Here is a 21,497-nt window from a genome sequence, read left to right as displayed (position 1 = left end):
TGTTTGTTTGTTTTTTGGGGGGGAGTAATACCTTAACTCTAAACCACAAAGAAAAATTACTCTCAAGCTTGCTGGACAGGACAGCTACCTGGGAGGTGTCTGGGAGGACAGCTACTTGGACTTCTGCTCCAATAAAAGTATTTAAATAGATACTTAAAATACAGACAAATGTTGCCAAGAGACATGACTAGAATATTCTCTCAGCATGAATACTTGTAGGTTATTCTTCAGAGAACAAAATGATAGTTGAAGTGTTCCCAGCAGGTGACTTGGAACTATAGGGTCTTGCATTTTACAGGAATGCCTGAAGGGCTAAGAGTCAGGATGAAATGGGAACTGCTAGAAACAGGAGAAGGAATGTAATGGTCATATTTGTCAGTCCAACTCAACAGAAAATATATTGGTGAGGGAGCTCCTCCCAGAGAAAATGATGATTCTTTATCAAATCCACAAACAATTTTGAACAGCCTTTTCAGTATGCATTTTCAAAGAACTGCCCAGTTGCAGATGAGAGCTTCCCAGGAACTCATCTGCTCTTCAGGAAGCAGGAACTTCTACTGTTGGCAACAGACTCCTACTGTCTCCCATTACTGTACTCATGAATTCAGGGGCAATACTTGCCCTAATTTTAGAAGCACAGTCAGGCTCTTTGGACAGACCATAAAAGTCCTGTTAGAAGAACTGAGCATCAAAGAGTTTAGTTAATCAATATGCACCCGCTAATGATTATGAAAGATAAATTTCTGAGGACTTCCAAATGCACATCCACATGTAGTTTTCAGAAGAAAAAAAATTTGCAATTCAGAAATATGGTCTAGATTAGATCCATGTTTCCATAGGCTGAATATAATTTTCCTGAAAACAAAGGCAAAGGAAAAACAGAAAAAATGTACAAATTCCTGAGGAGTGTTTTCCTGTCTGAGGTATAAAAAGGCCCATGTTTCCAAATGAAAAACAAAATCATCATTTAAAACTGCTCCATAAAAAGACAAGCACTATTTCTTTAGGCAGCTCTGGGAAAATGAGGTTATGATCATGTATCGTGACACAAATATCCTAGGAATAATCAAAACAGGAAAGGTTCATATATGCACCTTCCATACTAAACTAGTATGATCTCATGAGAACAGTGCTTGTGTAGGCACCTATTATTTGACTGTCCTGGCTGGCATGGGTCAGAGGTTACTCAGCAACAGAAGCAATGCCTTCTAATTACATTTAATTCTGCCCTTTAAACCAAAACTATATTGTAAACTTTTAGGTACAGAGTGAGACAGCAAAAATATGATGTGCTTTAAAAACCTGCCCCATGGAACCACAAGATTTTAACGTGCAAAGATTTTAAAGCATTTAAAACATTTAGAAGGAAAAAAACCAAACTCAACAGAACAATCTATTTAAGAAAAATTTTTAATTTTTCTTACTTTCTAGTAGCCATTTTCTCTTGTGTCTGTTTAAATTCTAAACCAGCAATACAATTTACCCTGTAGACTTCTTGCCTGGAAGAAAAACAAAGTCAAGGAAAAATCTTGGAAAAGAAAAGCTTGAGAAGGTACCAGTATTCTAAATAGGCTGTATTATTATTGCTTAATTAAGATAATGAAACACTCGGGGTTGGAGGAACAGCGGCTGGCAGTTTACACTTGGCATTTCCTCTCAGATTTTGTTCTTCCTGCACACAACGTGCCCCCTTGTGGGGAGAGGTTCAGGGCCACAAACCACTGGCCTTCATGACAGGTTTTTATTAGGCAAAAGAGACAGTTATCACAAAACAGGTTTTTGTTTCCAAATTTCTCACTTTTCAGTCCCTCCTTAGATGTGTGGGGCTTGGTATACTCTGCATGGATCTCTCCTGTGGGTTGTGGGGAGAATGAAGGAAAGCAGCAAGCTGTAAGGCTCCTGAAGAGATGACACCAGGTGACTAACACAGTAATAAGAGTGTGGAACTGGTTCCTTCAGCTGTGTCAAAGATGAAAGTTTTAGCACCCTCATGGAGCAGAGGAAAACTGCCTTAAGAAAGTACGGCCTGAAAGTTTGCTTGTGACAAGAGGACACAATTCCCTAGATATAAAGGATATCCTACAAGCCACAGGCATGATTGCTTTAGCAATCTCTGCACTGAATTATTGGTAGGCTCTTAACTCATACTATGGTAACACTGAAATAGTTCTGAAAATATCTTCAAGCTCGTATTAAAAGCCTTTCCTGTAAAATTGATCTGGCCATCACAACCACAATGCAGTTACCTGTATGCTGTCCTTGCCCATACCTTGAATTTATTTATTAAAAACAGTCACTTCAAAATGCCAAAAATTCAGGTAATGTGGATCATAAACATCCACTTAACACGTTATTATCATGACAGATCTTCAAGTAGTGTTGCAACTCCACTGGAGTTATGAAAACCGAGGCTATTATATTGCATTCAGTGTGAACACAGGGTGAGGAATACCAAACAATGATACCTTGTGATTACTGAACACAGGGTGATAGTCTTCTTCTTCCCTTCAATATAAAAAGCATATTAATTTTCACATATGAGAGGTAAGCAAATTACCCAAAAAATTTCCCCAAAACAGGTAGTAGGCTGATGAAACAAACAAATGATCTTTTGTTAGAAGAACAAGATAAAATACAAGCACATTAAAGCACACAGTCTGGTAAAGTGACAGGAGGCTGCTCCACTCTGCTACACAGAGGACAGAGAAAGGGCACCAAAGTGCAACATAAATGGACAGGAAGGAAGATGGCATGGAAAGAGAAGGGAGGAAGCGTGTGCTAACAATGCTTCTATCTGAGATATTAGCGTAAGATATGACAAAATAAACATGGTAATTTCTAGATTTGCATGACATACTATAATCTCTCTTGCAGCAGGTTCTTTCTGTCTCGAATTCCAGTACCCCAAGATTCTCCCCTAGAAAACTGCTCATCACTTCTGAGAGAAAGGGTTATTCTACACTAGTTTGTTCCTTATACCTCAGTACACCCCAAAGTCCTGCTTCTTATCACTGTGGATACATATGTCTGCTTTGTTGCTCCAGACATAAACAAACTGGAATTGGAGAATGTAGTAACCTGGGCGCTGACCCTCAGCACTCTACCATGATATTCTCTTCACTGGTGTGGTATCTTCTCTTGAAATGAGAAACTACACAGAACATCAAATAAAACTTGAAAAATGAGTGAGTTGTCTTGAGACAGTAGACATGCTTCTGACTTTGTGATTTCTATTTCCTTTCAGTTCCATGTAAGAGGATTCAGCACTTGAAATACCTGAGAACTGTAAAAGCATTGCAATGTTCATGTCTGTTGCAGTTGACTAGTGAAATAAAAATTTTAAAGTCAGTTCTTGGAAAGATTCTGCCCTCTGCTCTCTTGTTCAACTATTACATAACCAATTGTACACAAATGCTATTAGCTTTGTGTCAGAAATAAATTTGGGTAGAATCTCAAGCCTTCCACTGAATCATCTCTGCAAAGATGGCCCATCTTTTCAGCAAGAAGCAGCCTAGAGAAAGCAAAAGATGACATTCTGTATTACTTGAGGACAACATGATAACCAAAGTATTAAACACAACAATTATTACAACAATTATTATTATTTACCTTTCTTTGGCTAAGAGAACAGACATCCCCACCAGCTTAGCAAACTCATCAGCTGTGAGAGAACCCTTTTCAGATACCTATCAAAAACCAAATACACAAATAAACAAATATGGTATTAAAAGAACAATGAAGTTTTCTCATCTACTGAATCAGGTCTAGCCTTGAGAAGTGATAAATTGCTAGCAAATTCCTTGAGAAGAAAATTAGTCTGTTTGCTTTTTTAAAAAGTACAACTAATTGTGACTATTTCCCCTTAAAAACATCTCTTCTGTGGCCTGGGAAAATTGTGGAGTCTAAAAAAGGCAGAGAGAAAAGAGTTAAATCTGTAAAAAAATCATATGGTACCCTTTGGATTTTTTTTAAAAGATGCCTTGTGACCAAATGAACTGAAAAACTGGAATAGCTTGGACAGCAGAACACAGTCTCCATCAGTATTTACACAACAGAACTATTTCAAGTGACTCTGCAAACATTGAAGCCTAGATGAGGAAATAAAAGACCTGTTCAAGGCAGCTTATCAATGTAGAAATGTAAGTCATCTCAGGTGAAGGAGAAGAATTTGAGTTTTATGGCATTTAAAATACACCCACTGCCTACAGGAAAATCCCCAAACCTTAGTACTTCACATGCCATTATGGCATACTATAGGAATAACTAAAAGCCACCATCACATTCAGCTGACACAAAAGACAAGTTCACTCTTGGGACTCAAAACTTTGGCCCTTTTGTCTCAACCATGCTATTTAATAAAATGAAACCTTCTCACACACGTTGGACATGTGGATGGTTAAAATACTAGATAAATACTACATATGAAGTCTAGACTTATTATGCATTGAATTTCCCAGATAAACATGTTTTACTCTCTAGAAGTTAATAATTCTTCCATTTCTCCATTGCTTTAGATTCAAGCAAAGTTGCAAATCCGGATGTAGTTGCCATTTCCTGCTTCCCACATAACTGGGTGGGGAGGGATCTATTCTGCATCATTCTCAGCAGTAGTCCTTTTACAGAAACTCAGATTAAATTAGTCCTAACATGAGATTTTCAGAAGCTAAGAGATCAAATCTGAGCAGCAGACGTCAGCTATACAATCAGTGATTAATTATCTTTCCTACCCAAACCACTATGCTCATCAAGGCTGACTCTAGATTCCTTTGATGTTCCTGTCATTTCCCGTCTTCACCACCCATTCAAAACCACATCTCCCTCCTGCCTGAAATCCTATGGCTTCCTTTCACTTCTCAGAACTTAATGTATAATGTGCAGTAACACTGAAGTATGGGGTGCTTTTGGCCACAAGTCTGATCTCATCTTCCCTTCCCCATACAACCTAGTCTTCCTCAGTTGAAGCCTCTCCCTTCCACTCTTCTAAGGAGCCAAAGTCTCATATTACGAAAATAAAAGAAAAAAGGCACCTTTTTTCAATGGTAATAAATCCACCATCTGCTACTTTTTGCAGTTGACCTCCTCAGTTATCAAGAAATATTTTTCCTTTATTTTCAAAGACATAAGCACTCTTACTGAAGACAAAAAATTCATTAGAAACCAAAAATAATCGGACAAAGCACAAAAATGGTCTTGGTATTTTTCTATAAATTTAAGAAAATAAACTGAAAATACTAACACATATTAAAAGGCATAAGCATTTTAGATCATTGTTGATTTATAATGGAATCTTTTAAATGACTATAAACATTTCTCTTATTTAAAAATCTTTCTGATGAACAAAAGCTATATGGTGACAACCATGCAAAAAGCACTGAGCAGTCTACCTTGTGTCAAGTGAGGAGGTGCCTCTACTTTTTCTCAACTGTCCCCTCTTTGACTTTGATGTCTAACTTTGGATACACTGGATCAGCCTTTTCTCAAATGTATGAAAATCAAAAAATTACATTCCATTCAGAAAAACAAGTAAAAATGTAGCAAATAACGGCATAACAGGACTGTAAAATGTCCAGAAGCAGCAAGACCACAAAGGCTTATGACACTGAACAATTCACGATATCTTTTTCCCTGATGAAGCTGGCTTAATTCTACACACACTATTCTTCAACTGAATGCTCCTCACAGCAGCAAACTCGGTACAGTGTTCTGTTCTATGAAATAAACCCAAACCAAACAACTGCCTGTATCACATTTAAGAGCTGTTTCCACTGCCTTCAAGCAGTACAGTGTCTGAAGTCCACTTCTGTTAAATTAGGTGCTCAATAAATGCCATGAATTTCAGCCTACAGTGCAAAAGATTTGGAGGAAGGCTGAAGGTTAATGAAGTTTGAAGAGATAGAAAAGTGATTTATTCCTTAAAGAGAAAGTAATGACTGAGATTATTGCCTGCACAGAACTTTGAAGATGAGAAGTGCTATTTAAATATTTCTCTTAGAAGATATGAAGTGGAATGCTTTGCATCCTGAAATCTCAAGAGGAAATCCCACACCTCAAGTTTTTTACCTAATGTGTTTAAATTTCCCTAGCTTGGTCAGAACACTGAAGGAAATGAAGTACACTTACTGTCTCTAAAGCAGCAGCTACCATTTCCTCTTCGTTATGAGACTGGAGTTCAATCACCATTACGCCACTATCAAATATCCGAAGCCTAAAATCAAAAACGAGAGGCAAAGTAACTAAGAACCTTGTGTGCATCACTTATGGTCACGTCTCTAATGCATCCACATCTATAACCACATGACAAAAGGGGAAAAAAATCCCCCCAAACCCAAACAAGCTCCCTAAAATGAACTTAAGCTTAACAGCATATTCAAAATCTGAAAAGAAAAGAGCAGGGCATGTATCTGGTCTTAAACCCTTTCCCAGTCTGAAAAAATTGTAAGTGAAAAAATAACATTTTCCTAGCTAAAAATTAATGTTTTAATGTAGAGTAGATGTTGGTGCAAATGGCAGCAGCTCTTGAGGAAAGAATGACTTTGTTAAAAATACCCATAACAACCACAAAAAAATCTACTTCAAGTAAAATATTAAATCATTATGGTCTGACCTGTGAGTGCCATACTTTATAAATAAATTTGTAATGCTCTTACCTTAGTGGCAATTTCAGTGATTCCAGCATTTTACAAGCATTTACTAAATCTTCTGGTGACAGCAACTATTAAAATAGTAAAACATATTTATTCACAGCTTGCATTTCATGTGTATAATATAACATCAAAACAAAGTTTTAGTAGCTGCAGCTATAAAATACACAAGGCTACACTTATTGTTAATTCTTTCTCCTTTCTATTGTGCAGCCTATTTTCTTGGCTTCTATGATCCTTTCTGTTCCCTTACTATGTATTCTATAATAACCCTTCTCGTCTTGTTTACAGAAAGAATTGCTGTATTTTGTTAAAAAAATTCCCAGAACATTCACCATTCTTTAGTGGTCTCTGACCTCTTTGTTTCCACGTAAGAATGGATTTTTTATATGAACATGGTATCATATAAAGCAGCATACATTACAACAACTTGTAAAGGATACATAAGTATTATAAGGAAGAATGAGAAAGGTGAAAGGTAAAAACCCTCTAATTTTAATAAAGAGCTGATCACATCATGTTGCAAACAAGTAGAATGAGCAATTGGTAGGGAACATTTTTACCCTTTTTAATTTCCTTATGACTCAAGTCCTGTTATTACATACTGACCCAAAGCAGTGTCTCACCTCTAGCCCTCGAGCACGATTCACCAGGCAGTACACTTCCGTAAGAGACATGATCCCCCCTCTCTCCTGTGTTAATAAGTATAAGACTGGTAAGAAAAACAGCATTAACCCAGTAAAAACAGCATCTGGACTTGCAGGTGGCTGATTAAACAGGTGAAACAGAGGGGATAAATGATGGGCCCAAATGGGGAAAACTAAAGAGGTTAAGTTCTATCTTTCACACATCATCAAAATACAAAATAGTGACACTACAGCCAAGATCTGTGAATTACTTCCATTTTAAGGCAGAGAATAAATCACAGGAACAAAGAATTTCAATATATTAAATCTATCAATCAATTTACCATTTTTACTTTTCAGACAAACTCAGTTTTCCATTCTGAACACAGTAGGTAGCATACACCTTTCACAAAAATACGGTAGTATATATGCTTTTTAGTAGGAGCATAGCATTATAAATTGCAACATGAAATTTGATTTTTTTTGGTGAGAAACCTGTAATCTGTAATAGCTTAAGAAAAATTAAAACTTACTAAGACATAAGAGATATTACTAAGGGCTGGTAATCTACTTAATAATTCTGTCCTATATTTGCAAAATATGTAAATTTTAAGCAGTATAAAAAGACTCGTTACTTATATTTTCAGTCAGTGTCATTTCACTCTTTCTTTAAAAAAAGAAATATTCTGCAGCAAGGGATGAATACAGGGCTGTTCAGGTAGGAGAAAAACCACTTAAACAGTTTTCTAAATTTCATCAACATTTTGCAAATTAGAAGTTGACTCCATTAGTCCAAAGAAAAATTTGTACTTACATTTAAACTTTTTTATTCAAAAAGATAATACTTATTCTTCCCATAAATATTGAATAGGAGGCTGTGATGCTAAATCTGCTTTAAAAAGAGGCGGAGTACTACAGCCAAAACACACATTGAAATTCAGCAACACATGCAAAATGCAGGTGCATGATGTGATGCTTTACCTCTAAGGGTGTCTGCAGGATTCCAGCCAGTTGCTTTGCCAGTTGCATGTGGTACTGTGTACCAGATCCATACGTTTCCCTCGTTACTGGATTAGCTATACCCATACTCAATAAATAGGACTTGAACCTAATGGTCTGAACAAGCAAACAAACAAATATATTTAGAAGTACATCAACTAATGAGTGATTCTGGTTTGTAAAAATCTTTGATTTTATTACTGTAACACAGTTTTGGTGAATAAATCCTTCAGTTTTCTCCCAATAACGACAATTACTAGGCAAAGAGAAGGCAAGACTTAGCACCATTTATTTTTACTAGCACAGGTAAAAAAATAGAAAAAATTATATAAAAGCTGTAAAATAATTGCTTTTAAAAAGGGTTAAAAGAAAAACTAACAGTAAGTTAACACTTGCTTAAAAAATCAACACTAAGTAAACTCTACACCAAATATAAGACTAAACACAACAAAACCAACCAGAAAGGATTTTTATTAACATTATATTATTAAACAGATAACTTTTTGCTTTTCATAGGAACATTTCTGTAGAATTTAAAAACAAAATTAATTTACCTCATCCTCAGTGATGTCACCTTGTTTTTCTTTTATCTTGTTAGCTATTGACTTGGATAATTCCACCATTTCCTTAGCCTATCAAGAAGGACACACAAGACAGACAGGTAAGTCAACTTCCAGCTCAAGAGAGAAAAGAGTGCTTAAAAGTGAGAAAACAAGTATAAGTCTGCTTGGCCAAGTGACACATGCCATCCATACATACCTTCTCCATTAGTTTGCTAAGGTCCTCAAAAGCCTGAAATTAAAAGCAGACAATGCAGATCAGTAAAATTACAGCATTCAGTTTTAGGGACACAGAGAGCTGCCTTTATTCACCTACCCAAGCTATTCGTAAGAGCTGCTACCCTTTTAGATGAGTATGTTACAACATGAGATACCATACCTTATTTGTTGATACAACTATTTTACAGCATGTCTTGTAATTAAAATAAACAACAAAGAATGGGGAAGAAACTCAAACAATCACATACTTTTCCAGTATATGAACAGAATTTCAGTATGATTATGATGTCCATTGTGATAGGAAGGGAAAATGAGATACTGAGTCCCAGAAAAGATTAAACTGTTCAAGTTTATTATACTCTCTGTAAGGTGGGGGAAGCTTTCCAGGTGGTGATGATAGGTTTTATTCCAACAGTTAACCCTCACTCCAGGAGATTTGTTGTTTCTGGCTAGCTGCAAGACAGCTGTAAAGCTACAGATGTACTCCTCCTGACAAGACAACTTTACTTTCATCACTGAATGTTACTTAGCAAGAAACACTCATTTCAAATGAGCAAGGAAGGGGATATCTGAGGGACAAAACCTCTGAAATGTGTGGCAACGTCTCTTCATTTAAGTATTCCAATAAAATGCTACGGTCTCAAATACAACAACTCTAGAACAACCCACAAAGGGTTTTTAGACTTAAATAAATCATACTTTAAAATCAGCTGAAGGTATATTGTAATTCCAAACTTTTAGTAATGATAAACTAGCATTGAAAAATTAAAAAAAAAAAAAAAAAAAAGCCAGCAACTCCATTAATGCAACTATATTAAAAAGCAAAACTCTATTTTCTCCCACCCTCATCAACACACATACATTCAGCCTCCTTACTTCTCAAATACATCACAACATGCCCAGGTAGTCAACTTTTTTCACACAACCTTTTTTGAACAACTGGTGTGAGAAAAATTCCTGAACTTTTTCATCTAAAGTTTTCCTGACAGCAGCACCCACGACCTCCAGCCACAAGTAAAGAAGATTCAGTTACACTGTCAAATGGTCAGAGATATCTTGCCTACAGCTTCTAGTCACTGCCTTTGAGTCATTTCTGGGTTACTCTGACTAATCCCCCACCAGAAAGATGCACTTTAGCAGTGTCTTTGCAGGAAGACCCCATTGTTCCCATCTACATTTAGGTGCCTTATGTAGAAACTTATTGGTCAGAGATTCATTGTGCAAAGAACAAAAAGGAGATAGAAAGGGACAGGGTTTGCTTTTCACCTCCTGAGAGTGCCAGTGTTTCAGCACTGACTCGACAAGTTTAGTCTCTCCTAACAGTTGGTACCTGAGTTAGCTGTCCAAAATTAAGTGATCCACAGGACCACTTAAAAAGGGAAAAAAATATACCACTGTATAACAATAACGTACCACTCAGAAAACAAAGCTCTTTGGAATACTTCTTCTTACTCCCTAATCTGCCAAATTGAATAATTCACAATAGATTTCCCAATCTCTAGTGTAAATCAAAGTCCTGCTATTCTACTTGTATATGATATCAACAAGAAGTTTTCTGACTGGGCTTTTCTCAGCTTATTTCTAATCTCTATACCTGCATGAAAACAACATTCATCAAAAGAACCCCAGATTTAGCTAAATAAACAGTATGCTGTGTCTAACTCCTCCTCTGCCTGACTCACCCAGGGCAGGCCTGGAAACAAAGGGGAATGTGCACACACCTAACAGGAACTTCCTCAGATAAACAAAAGGCTAAAGAACTGGATTCTTATCAGCACTGAACAGCAGATGCAGGAAGCCTTTTCCTGGAAGCCAGGGCACCATTTTTTAAATTAAGTCATTTATAACATTTAAAGCTGGAGGAAGGCAGGATTTTACAAGTCATGGTTTTCCTCTGCTCATACACAATGTATACATGGATTTCTTTTACTCTCTGACAAAGCTGCTAAAGGAAAAAATGAGCAGACAATGCCTTTTGAACTATATACACATGCATGAAGCCACAATACCTTTTCAACTACACACAAAACTTCATTCATTATGTTCCTCATAGACAGAAACAAAAAAAGTTTAATGCTCCCAGTATCTGAAAGAGCACGTGGCCCGCAAAGGCACTTTAATTTTTGCAAATATTAGAGCAGGGGATTCCTTTTTCTTGTGGCACAGTGGATCCCATAGAGCTTTGCCACAAGAACACATCTGCTGCACATAGTTTATAAGTACTTTTGTATCAATCTCTACTACCAAGACAGAATCAGACTATTTTTGAGGGTATTGCTCTAAGGTATATACGAAGAAATTAAATGCTTCCGCTGTCCCTTAGTATTGATATCTGGAATTCAACTATTGTGCTGGTTCTATGGAATAGTATGGTCTCCATCTAGCCCGGGTATTTTGCAAAATACTTGTAATACCTTGTCGATGCCTGGACTGCAAATCATTTTACTGTAATTATAAGTCTAAATGTAACATCTAAAAGCCTAACTATAAGAGGAAAATCTGGTTTCATCACGGTTATGTGCAGACACTCAAATTGGCATATTCTGCTTAATGTATATTCCATTTTCAAATGAAACCAAAATTAGATTAATAAATACACACTGTCAGTTTCTAAGAACAATGTTCTTGAAAGGAATTGTTTAAATGAAGTACCTTTACATATATTGATAAGCCAGTGGAACAAAATAAATAACTGTAAACTGTACACTCTTAATAATTTCAGACTTTTCAACAAAAACAATAAATAGTCTTAGCCATCCCTAAAAGAAAGTGTGAATGAATGTAAATAGTTCAGACAGGTGGCTGACCTTGAAACTTCAAAAGTACCTACCTCGGAAATGTTTTTGTCAGTCTCTTTTCTTTTTTCTTCTAATTTCCTTTCAATACCTACAATTCCTACAGCCCTTATTCTTCCTGCCTGAAAAAAACAAAAACAACAAAAAAGAAACCAGGAAAGAGTCAAAATAGGAAATGCTAAATTTTCTCATTTGCCTCACTGTGAAAATTAGAGGACCAGAAGTATTCCCCCAAACAGCAGATATCATTCATACACTATTTCATGCATTTCTTAACAGTAATTTTTAAACAACTGTAAAAAAACAATAAACAAGACATGTAAACCATGTATGAATTAGCTGTACTAGACAAATAATGATACTGATAGCATACTGAAGCTATTAATATGGCTTAATATCCACACTGAGTATTCCAGCTCATCTCAGTTCTAGCCTCTCAAGCCCATGTGAACATCCATACTAGAGCTGTGGAAATGCCTGAGTATACTACTTTAAGAAATCCAGCCTGAAGAAACAGAAACATAGAAACACAGTGCTAAGTGCAGTCTAATTTACCTTCCTCAGAGGTATTAGGATGTGGGTGATGGTGAAACTTCCACCAGATGCCAAATGTGTTCTAGAAAGGCTGGTACCTAAGTGACAGCAGTGTCAGGCCTCTCATCTCTGACTGCAAAACTTAGCACTGGTGTTAATGAGTTGCTCTGACTTAAGTGAGGTAAGGTGCTTTGACTAGATTCTTCATGTATTACTCCAAATGCAGCTGTGCTTACGGGTACTACACTTACCAAAGGGGGCATACAGGATTCCATGTTGAACAATCTTTAAATCATCCTATTTCACTCATATGAAATGCTATATGTTCATATATTCAGCACATTAATATATAGAAACAACACCTACATGTTTATCAGAGTTTATAACCTAGAAATATGAAGGCAGATAAAGGTTATCTAACATATGACACTCTCCCTAACAACTGTCCATTTAGAATACACATTTAAATCAAACATGTATCGGTTTCAAAGAGTAATATAAAAGTTATGTGTTATACATTTAACTTTCAGCCACACAAAAAAAAAAAACCCAAAAAACAACAGGAATCACAATTAGGACAAAAGATTTTCCAGGATCACTGGACCTCGCATGCCGAATAAAAGTATATGCAAATAAATACTGTATTTGCACAATTATGTGTGTGTATGTCTAACTAAAACAAAAAAAAGGAGCTCATTACCTAAGCACACTCAAGAAAGAAAGGCTACTGTGTTCTATCAGGTGAAAAATGCAAAGGAGAAACTAATTTATGTCAATGAAAAAAAGGCAAACTAAAGCTGAATTCCTGCACATTCCCATGATGTTGATTAGTCACATGCTGGATGTGGTACATGGCAGTGGCAAGAAGTGGCAATAAGAGATGACACACAGATCCTGTTCAGAAGCTCTGCACATACCTGTGAATCCTTGTTAACTTGCATGGCCTGACCAGTGGGCATGCTTTCCCATCTCCTTTGTGTGATTTCTTCTGATAATCGTCTGTAGAACTGCAAACATTAAAGAGTGACAATAGGTGATTCATGAACTGTGCAGAGTACCTCTGTGTATTTTTAGCATCTTGGTGATGAAATAAACATCACAAATTGTGGAGACAAAGCATGATACCACCTACACAACCATGGTACAGAACTCGTTTATATGGAAATTCTTAAAGTCCAGTCTTCAAAAGTATTCACATTAGAAGAGAAGCCATGTAGTCACTAAGTACTTCTATTGCAAAGTATTTCTTCAGCTATTCAAAATGTCTCAAACCACGTTAAATGTTGAGGTATACTCAAAGGCATGTTTTTAAAGGAAGGAAACCTGATCAATCCAATTGCTATTGATCTGCTATTTCAACAATATAAAAACAACCACACAGATCAATTACACTGATTTGTTTATTTGTAATACCAGAAGGTGGCATTAGTTAACACTAACCCACTGACCAATATCCAGAAAGAAAATCTATTCCACCCTTTTCATTGTTCAGGTTCCCTGGAAACCATTCTGAAGTCATAAAGAAAGGCTGGGGTTTAATTGGTGGGCTAGGCAACCAGCAAGCACAGTAAGTTTGATTTTCAGACACAACATTAAAATAAATATGATTATGATTACGAGAAACACACATTTAGACTATGCATAAATCTACAGTCATCATAATCTGAAAACTGGTCACAAAGAAATGAAAGTGAGTCTGATCAAGCACATGCATTTTTACGACATTTCTAACTAATCTGAGTTGCAAATCTGATTTTCTGCAGTGAACAGGTACAGCTTTTTCCACAGTCCAAAGTTAAAGTTCTCAGTCTCATCAAACGAGGATCTTCCACTGTGAAATTTCTTTACAGAGCACATTTTCTTTGGTTTTAAGGATAACCTTTCTTTTAAGAATATATTATATTTTCAAACCTTTGAGATTTGGTGTATGTTAAAAAAAATTATACAGTGTAAAATGAACAAAAGTTCTAATGCAACAAAAGATGTTCAGCAATAAAAATAGAGAGATAATTAGGAATAAATTGTATGATTCTTGTTCAATAGAGGATTAGGTACAAAGAAACATCTTTTACTCTGTTAAACGTTTTACAGATTTCAGAGATGTCATTTTGGAAAATCCTGTGTTCAATTCAGTAGACTAAAAAGGAAGTATAAGATTATATTAAAACCTTTAAAAATAAGGACTAGCCTAGTAATGCCTCTTGACGTTTTTGGAACTCTATTTGCAGTATTTAATGAAGTACAGAACATGGGAGGATCACAGTGTTTGTCTCCCAAAAGGATGTATTGAAAAAGCTCCACCTCAAAAGTAAACATGGAAAGATCATGGGACATTATCACTAACACAGCAAAAGGAGAAAAGCATGTCCAAAGACCTGTTTGTGCCTGGCATCCGTGGTACAAGACTTACCTCAATCTGCCCATGTTCTTTGAAAGAAAGTTTGATGTAGGAATATTTGCTGCTTTGGAATGGACCAGGCTCTTTGTTTGAAGAAGCAGGATGAAGATGAACTACTATTTTGGCACTAAGGAAAGGGTAAAGGAAAGAGAAGATATTTCTGTAATATCTAAATAAACTATTTCTGCATCTAAGTTAACCATTTCATCAAAATCTCTATTAACAATCTCACATAAGAGCTAAAGATCATCAAAGAATGCTTTATATTTATGCATCAACATTTAAATATTTTGACGAAGTAGATCTTGCATAAAAACTACAATAAGCTCTAAAGCAGAAACATTTTACAAATTTAAAATGTACCTGCCATCAATTCTTAAGAAATTAACATAACAAATTTTACTATTTCAAGCAATGATTTCCAAAAAAACTTCTAGTTAGGATAAAAACTGATTGTCAAGTTGTCATTTAATTTGGCAGTAGTCACTGCAGGTCAAAAGCCAAACTGCGCCATCTTTGACATAGGAAAACAAAAGGTCTCAATATTATGTGTAACCTATTCCACTTATATATGTCATTTGTGGACACTTGTGTGTGAACTTATCCAAAACCAACATTCAAAGCCAACATGCATGAAAATAATAGTCTAAAAGGACACCTACTACCAAAACAAACCTTGGGAGAGCATGATTTTAGGAAAATTAACAGACTGCTATCACAACATGACTGCAAGTCCTCCATTCCCATCTCATTTTACTGATAATCTTTGCATTGGTCTTTATTTACTTCTCCACCATTAGTGGATGAACTGATTTCTTCTGAATACCTCCAGCATATTACCTTACCAATCTGACTGTAGGCTGCAAACAGTTGGTAATTGTGCATATATTTCTCCAACCAAAGTTTTTTCCCTCTTTAGAAATTTAAAATCACAGAGTCATTTATGTTGGAAAAGACCTCTAAAATCATCAGTAGTGATTACATGACAGTTACTTAACAAATCACATCAGTCATGACTCTCTTATACATTTGACCTCAATGGTCCTTGTAACTGTCATTATGGAAACTTAAGATTGCAAACAGAACCTATCATGAATTAATCTACAATACTGGGTACCTCAAACATGCATGTGAAAGGATCCATCTGAAAAAGACAATGAAGATGGCCATACCTCTTTCCTATCCCAGCTGCTTGCTCTTCAATAAATACAATCTGAGAGAGAGGTACAGCAATGCAGCACTCCTGGAACAAACACCACAAACACAGGTGAATTAAACCATATCTTGTCTATTCATTCTCTAAACCCAAGTGTTCTCCTTCCTCATTTCACAAACAGTATGGATATCAACAGGTGCTGTCTGAAGCACTCAATGTGAAGTACGATGGTAACAACAGAAACAATGTATTACAGTGGAATATATGTAAAAAATAACACAAAATTTAAACTATGTTCTAGTTAATTAAAAAACCTCAACAAACTTAAGTGTCAGTGTGTCAACCTTAAAAACCTCCAGCTCAGAAGGGAATTTAACAAATCTTTAGATCCAAGGTCAAAATTTAAACACTAAATTTTCTACATTACTGTACCTTATCTCTGTAGGTGCACAATACTCACAGGTTCTTGACATTTTTACATTAATGTTACTGTAGAAGCTACAAAAATATCCAGACCCACTATTCTTTTTAAATGCTGAATATCTAAAATCTGCACTATTGTCTGAATGGAATCGGAATTTTTCCATCCATCCTACAGTGAAAGACTTAATTCAGCAGTTGCTTCATCTCACAACACATTTATTGGACTGTGCTTTTAACAAAACAAAACATGCATTTGAGACAGAAATTGCTACAGGAATGATTCAAAAGATCAACTAAGGTGCCTAGTCTTGTTTTGGTGAACATCCCATGAGGAACATCATCTCCCACACAACACCTTGGTGATTGACACAGTCACACAGAATGCAGGAAACACAGGTTGCATTCCCTCTCTGAACTTCTCTCTTCCACCTGCCACTGCCTAGCACCAGTTTAAAACAGACACTGTTACAGGGCCCTCTCAATCCCTGCTACCAAAATTATTCCTTTTTGTATGGAGTAATTAAATACCCATTAAATTTGAGAGCAGGGAAGTATACATGAAGGAACTCCAGCTAATAAATAAATTTCTTATTGGGAGAAAACCTGGGTTGTACTTCCTTTTCTAAAAACTCTTAATGCAAGCTATCTAGGTTCTTCTATGACTAGTTTCTAAAGCCATTACAAACAGTTAATGTTTGTAAAACAGACACAAAGTTCTGGACACTTTAAAAGATAGGCAGTATGATAATTCTGTTTAAAAAACAAGGTTTTGAAAATGACAAAAAGAGTTCAACTATATATAGTATGTGCACTGTCAAAGTGACTGATTGGTTTAGCTCCAAAATAGAAAGTTACAAACTTATTTTAAGTACAAAGAGTTAGAATCGCCCCTTCCTGATCAGAGAAGATACAGGAAGGGATAAAAAACCAGAAATGTGTTAAATATGCTGTGTGTTTATTTGACTTTTGTCTTCTAATGCTCACATTTTGTCTTCTCATGCTCACATTATGCATGATTTTATCAATTAAAAATTTGTACAAATCTAGCTATGTAACAAACTTTACAGAAATCCCCCCCTTTTTTTAAACACTGTTCAACTGCAGATGGCACGTAAAAACAGCAGCTATAGGACCAGCTGTTTCTGTAAAGTTTGCTATGTTAACCTAATGACATGTGCCCCATTAATTATTATACATTGCTGACACAATAAGAAGGGGACTCTCTCTACAAACTTATTCTAGGTAAGCTAGAATAATTCTGATGTTAAACCACAGCTGAGCTTAGACAACAACTCACCAAGACAACAAAAGAGCACCATGCTCCCCATGTTTCAGTACTGAGAGCTTGAAAATGAATCAGCTTTATCTACCCTACTAAAAAAGTTAATTACAACTCCCAATCAGAACTGGGTAATTTTTGCCCATCTGCGGGTCACATTTCTGCCCCTTCTGTTAATCAAGCCTAAGCTTTTCAGAATCTTTACTGAGTTAAATTAGTTAAAATAAAATTATTTTTCCTCTTCTCCAAGGTTTTCCTCTGCTGATTTAACAAATTCAATGACCTTGGAATAGTACAACAAATCACATGGCCTAGGAGCAGATGGAGAAATCGGGGGAGAGACAAATGTAATCTTTTTGCTGGAAAGAAGAGAATATGTTCAGTTCTAACACTTGCTGAAGCCATAATGCCCAATGTTACTCCAAGCACGCAAAAAGTCCAAGTGAGAAGATTAGACGCAGTGGTTGTTCCAGTACATGCTCAGCTCTCAAAAAGAGATGCTGATGAAGAAATAAAAAGTGATTAACACTTTTTAAGAATTAAGAACATAGCACATTATCTTATGTGATACCATGATGATTGTGCAATAAAGCCCCATGTTAATTTATACAGAACAGCTCATGGTCTGGACAATCAAGCCCTAACCTGTGTAACAGTAACCCCACTGTGGGTAACAGCTCTTTAAACACTTTGAAAAAAAAAAAAGTATTAAAAATAGGTCCGCTGGTCCTGCAAACAATCCCTAAAGAAAAAAATCATACTGCTCTGCCAAATTAAGAACATCCTTGGTGACATTACATTCAGGATGCTCTTAGTAGCTCCCTGCTTTGAAGCAAGGATGTGCTATTTGCTAGGGATCAGCCTTTGAGCGTGAGAGGTGCTTCAGCGGCCCTTGCACAAAAGTCCAGTGGAATACAATTTGCTTTTGGAAAGTTGTCATCTAAACGTGATCTTTACTTTCTAAACTTTGGCTTTCAGGGTTAAAATTCTCAATTATTGTGTCCAAAATAAGCATAATCCAATCTGGTCTGAAAAAGACTTCTTCATGGACCTGTGGAGTGGTGCCCACTGTCACACTCTATGCTTAGAGCTTTATGTGTTTGTGGTCTCTTTCTCCCGCTTCCCCTGCACTCCCAGGCTGTGGTTGATGACACAAACAATTCAGCAGCTTTACTACAGTAACAGTTACCACACTGTAGTTCTGGCAGTGCCATGTAACCTGTCCACAGCAGTACAGTAAATGTTCTGGCTGATTGAAGGGATGGTTCAGGGCAGGAACAGGCAGCTGTGAGGGCAAGATGTGTGCAAAACAACACTGCCACCAAACACATCCTATTATCAAATCATGGTCTGGGACTATATGGTGGGGCAACTTGGACTTGAAACCAACAAGGAAGAAAAGGCTTTCCTAAACAAAGAGCATGGGAGAGAGCTTCACATTATCATTTGCCCTAATAACATTCAACTTCAGTTTAAAACTCAGTGTTTTTTAGTGCATGATGCCAGACTCTTTTCTCTTTTATTTCTGTGTGGTAGAATAGAAAAACTTACAGGATACATTCCTATCCCTTCTCATCTCTGCATGATTATTTTATTAAAGCAGGACTGGGTGAAAGAACACTACATAATCTTCTTTTGGCTGAGACAAAAAGTGGACTATACTTGCACGACAAAACACACACAAAGGCAGGAATAATCCTCTGTCCATGTACAGGCTTTTCATTGCAAGTTACTTGTTATTACAGAATTTACAACTGAATGACATACAGGAGACAAAAATGGGACTTACATGATTCTTCTGATCCCTCCAGATCAGTCTATGTGTGCTCAGCAGTAAAACTCCACTATCAAATTTCACCTGGGCAGGAAAAATATAACAGATCAACAACAAATTGAACCAGTAAGTTACATAAATGCTGGAAACATCACACCTTACCACAACACAGCAATCAGATTTAACAAGCCAGTATTTTGAGAACGCTCCCTTTTTTCCAGAAAACAAAATACATGACGTTTAGGAAATAATGGAGGAAAATAGTATAAAAGGATTAGATGGATAAACACAAACTTCCTTTTTCAAGTGTATAAACTTTACCTCCGGAAATCCTGAGGGATCCTCCCTCCATATACTCTGCAAGATGTACAGAAGTTCTTAAATGTATTTTAAACAGGGCTATTGGCTTTGGAACAACCACTATATAGAAGTTATGCAAAAAAAGCAAAGCAACCTAATAAAAAGATGCTGCACACAGTCTGAAATCTTCCATCCTATCAACAGGAATATTGCTTCTATCTGTGTTGCTGTTGAAAAGCTCTTTACTTATCAGACAGCAAACAGTACCTGGAAAATCTGCATTTAGCAAATTGCTTCCTACTTGTACAACTGGAGGCACGTTTTCACAGCTGTTTGTGAGGGTATGCAATTACCACGGTGTGGAAGAATGGAGAGATCAAGAGCCAGTCTGGCAGTGAAGTGAAGCAATAAGCAGGATGGCTCAAGAAAGAGCAGAGGGTCTGTCAGGACCCTGGACGACTCAAGTGTGAATTGTGCGACATGCCCCATACCATGCCAAAGCCAGGGCTCAGCTCTGTACAGGAGTGACAGCCCGAGCCATGGGCAGCACTCTGTGACAGTGACACTGCCTACACACCTCATCATGCCTACCCTCACCCCATGTCACACACACACACAAGACCTTTCTCACAGAATCACAGAATCAATTAAGTTGGAAAAGCCCTCTAAGATCATCGGGTCCAACCAATTGACATCCCCAAGTCAACAAGAGCATGGCCTTGCGTGCCATGTCCAGTCTTTCCTTAAACAGCTCCAGGGATGGTGACTCCACCATCTCCCAAGGCAGTTCATTCCAACATCTAATCACCCTTTCTGTTAAGAAATTCTTCCTAATGGCAAACCTAAACTACCCCTAGCACAGCTTAAGGCTACTTCTTTTCCTGTCACTTGTTGCCTGGGGGAAGAGATCCCGACCTGGCTCCACCCTCCTTTCAGGCAGTAAGAGAGCAATAATGTCCCCCCAAAGCCTGCTCTTCTCCAGGCTAAATAATCCCAGCCCCATCAGCTGCCCTTCCTAAGCCTGTGCTCCAGCACCTCAGCGTCTGTCCTGAGTTCAGGGGCCCGGAACTAAACACAGGATTTGAGGTGTGGCCTCACCAGTGCGGAATATGGGGGACAATCCCTGCCCTGCTCCTGCTGGTCACACTATTGCTGACACAGGCCAGGATGCCATTGGCCTTCTCGGCCACCTGGGCACAGCTGGCTCACGTTTAGCTGCTGTCAACCAGCACAGCCCCTCGAAGCCTGCAACTCCGCCCTAATCTCGCCACAGAAACAAACCCTGCCAGACCCTGGCGCAGAACGTCCTCCCACACCCCCGATCGATGCTCCGCCTGCATCCCAAGCCCTTCACACGCTCCGTGTCGCGTCCTTCGCCCGACACCGCCCGCACTCGCAGCCCTGCCACCCCCCCTTGCCTGGGGCCCACGGCCGCCTTCTTTACCCTCCTCCCCCGCCCTGGCCGCGCCGCCAGGCCCCGCGCGGGGCGACTCCAGCTCCCGTCACCTTCTCCTCCCCGTCGCTGAGGCGCACGCCGCGCTGCTGGACCACCAGCGTCTCTCCCAGCTCCAGCAGCCCGGTTGTCCATGAGAACCTGTCCATGGCGGCCCTTCCCCTCCCGCACCGGGCCGCGGCCGCCGGGTGCGCAGGGACCGTGTGCGGCTGCCCCACGCCCTCTTGCGGCGGCGCGGGGAGCGGCCGCCATGTTGTCCCGCGGGGAGCGGCCGGGGGGCAGCGCCGCTCGCCATTGGCCAGTTCAAGCCCCGCGGCCGGGCCAATCGGGGCGGCGCCGC

General features: G+C 38.0%; 1 protein-coding gene across 2 annotated transcripts; it reads right to left on the bottom strand.

Annotated features, from left to right (window-relative positions):
- Window positions 1-1,392: 1,392 nt before the first annotated feature.
- On the bottom strand, window positions 1,393-21,388 carry VPS36 (vacuolar protein sorting 36 homolog). 2 transcript variants are annotated; one of them, XM_058855379.1, is made up of 14 exons: window positions 21,211-21,388; window positions 19,420-19,488; window positions 15,945-16,015; window positions 14,785-14,899; window positions 13,292-13,381; window positions 11,876-11,962; window positions 9,026-9,058; window positions 8,821-8,898; window positions 8,249-8,383; window positions 7,268-7,333; window positions 6,648-6,712; window positions 6,121-6,205; window positions 3,610-3,686; window positions 1,393-3,535 (listed from the first exon to the last, which is right to left on the bottom strand). In XM_058855379.1, exons 1-14 carry the CDS (start codon window positions 21,304-21,306, stop codon window positions 3,418-3,420), a joined length of 1,185 nt encoding a protein of 394 aa, XP_058711362.1. In that variant the 5' UTR covers window positions 21,307-21,388; the 3' UTR covers window positions 1,393-3,417. The 2 variants fall into 2 exon arrangements, with proteins under 2 accessions (XP_058711362.1, XP_058711371.1); XM_058855388.1 differs by having other exon boundaries at window positions 1,393-3,511; window positions 21,211-21,386.
- Window positions 21,389-21,497: the final 109 nt, after the last annotated feature.

Source organism: Poecile atricapillus, chromosome 1, assembly GCF_030490865.1.
Source record: "Poecile atricapillus isolate bPoeAtr1 chromosome 1, bPoeAtr1.hap1, whole genome shotgun sequence".
Taxonomy (NCBI): Eukaryota; Metazoa; Chordata; class Aves; order Passeriformes; family Paridae; genus Poecile; species Poecile atricapillus.
The sequence above is the reverse complement of the archived record's forward strand: the minus strand, read 5'-3'. Positions and strand labels throughout refer to the sequence as shown.

What these genes read in the sequence shown, in the direction of transcription:
- VPS36 (XM_058855379.1), bottom strand. Translation starts at nt 21,306, where the DNA reads ATGGACAGGTTCTCATGGACAACCGGGCTGCTGGAGCTGGGAGAGACG. An exon ending in TCAGCGACGGGGAGGAGAAG is followed by an intron (nt 19,489 to 21,210) that starts GTGACGGGAGCT and finishes TTTCCTGCCCAG; the next exon opens with GTGAAATTTGATAGTGGAGT. An exon ending in AAGAACATGGGCAGATTGAG is followed by an intron (nt 13,382 to 14,784) that starts GTAAGTCTTGTA and finishes TAATGTTTGCAG; the next exon opens with TTCTACAGACGATTATCAGA.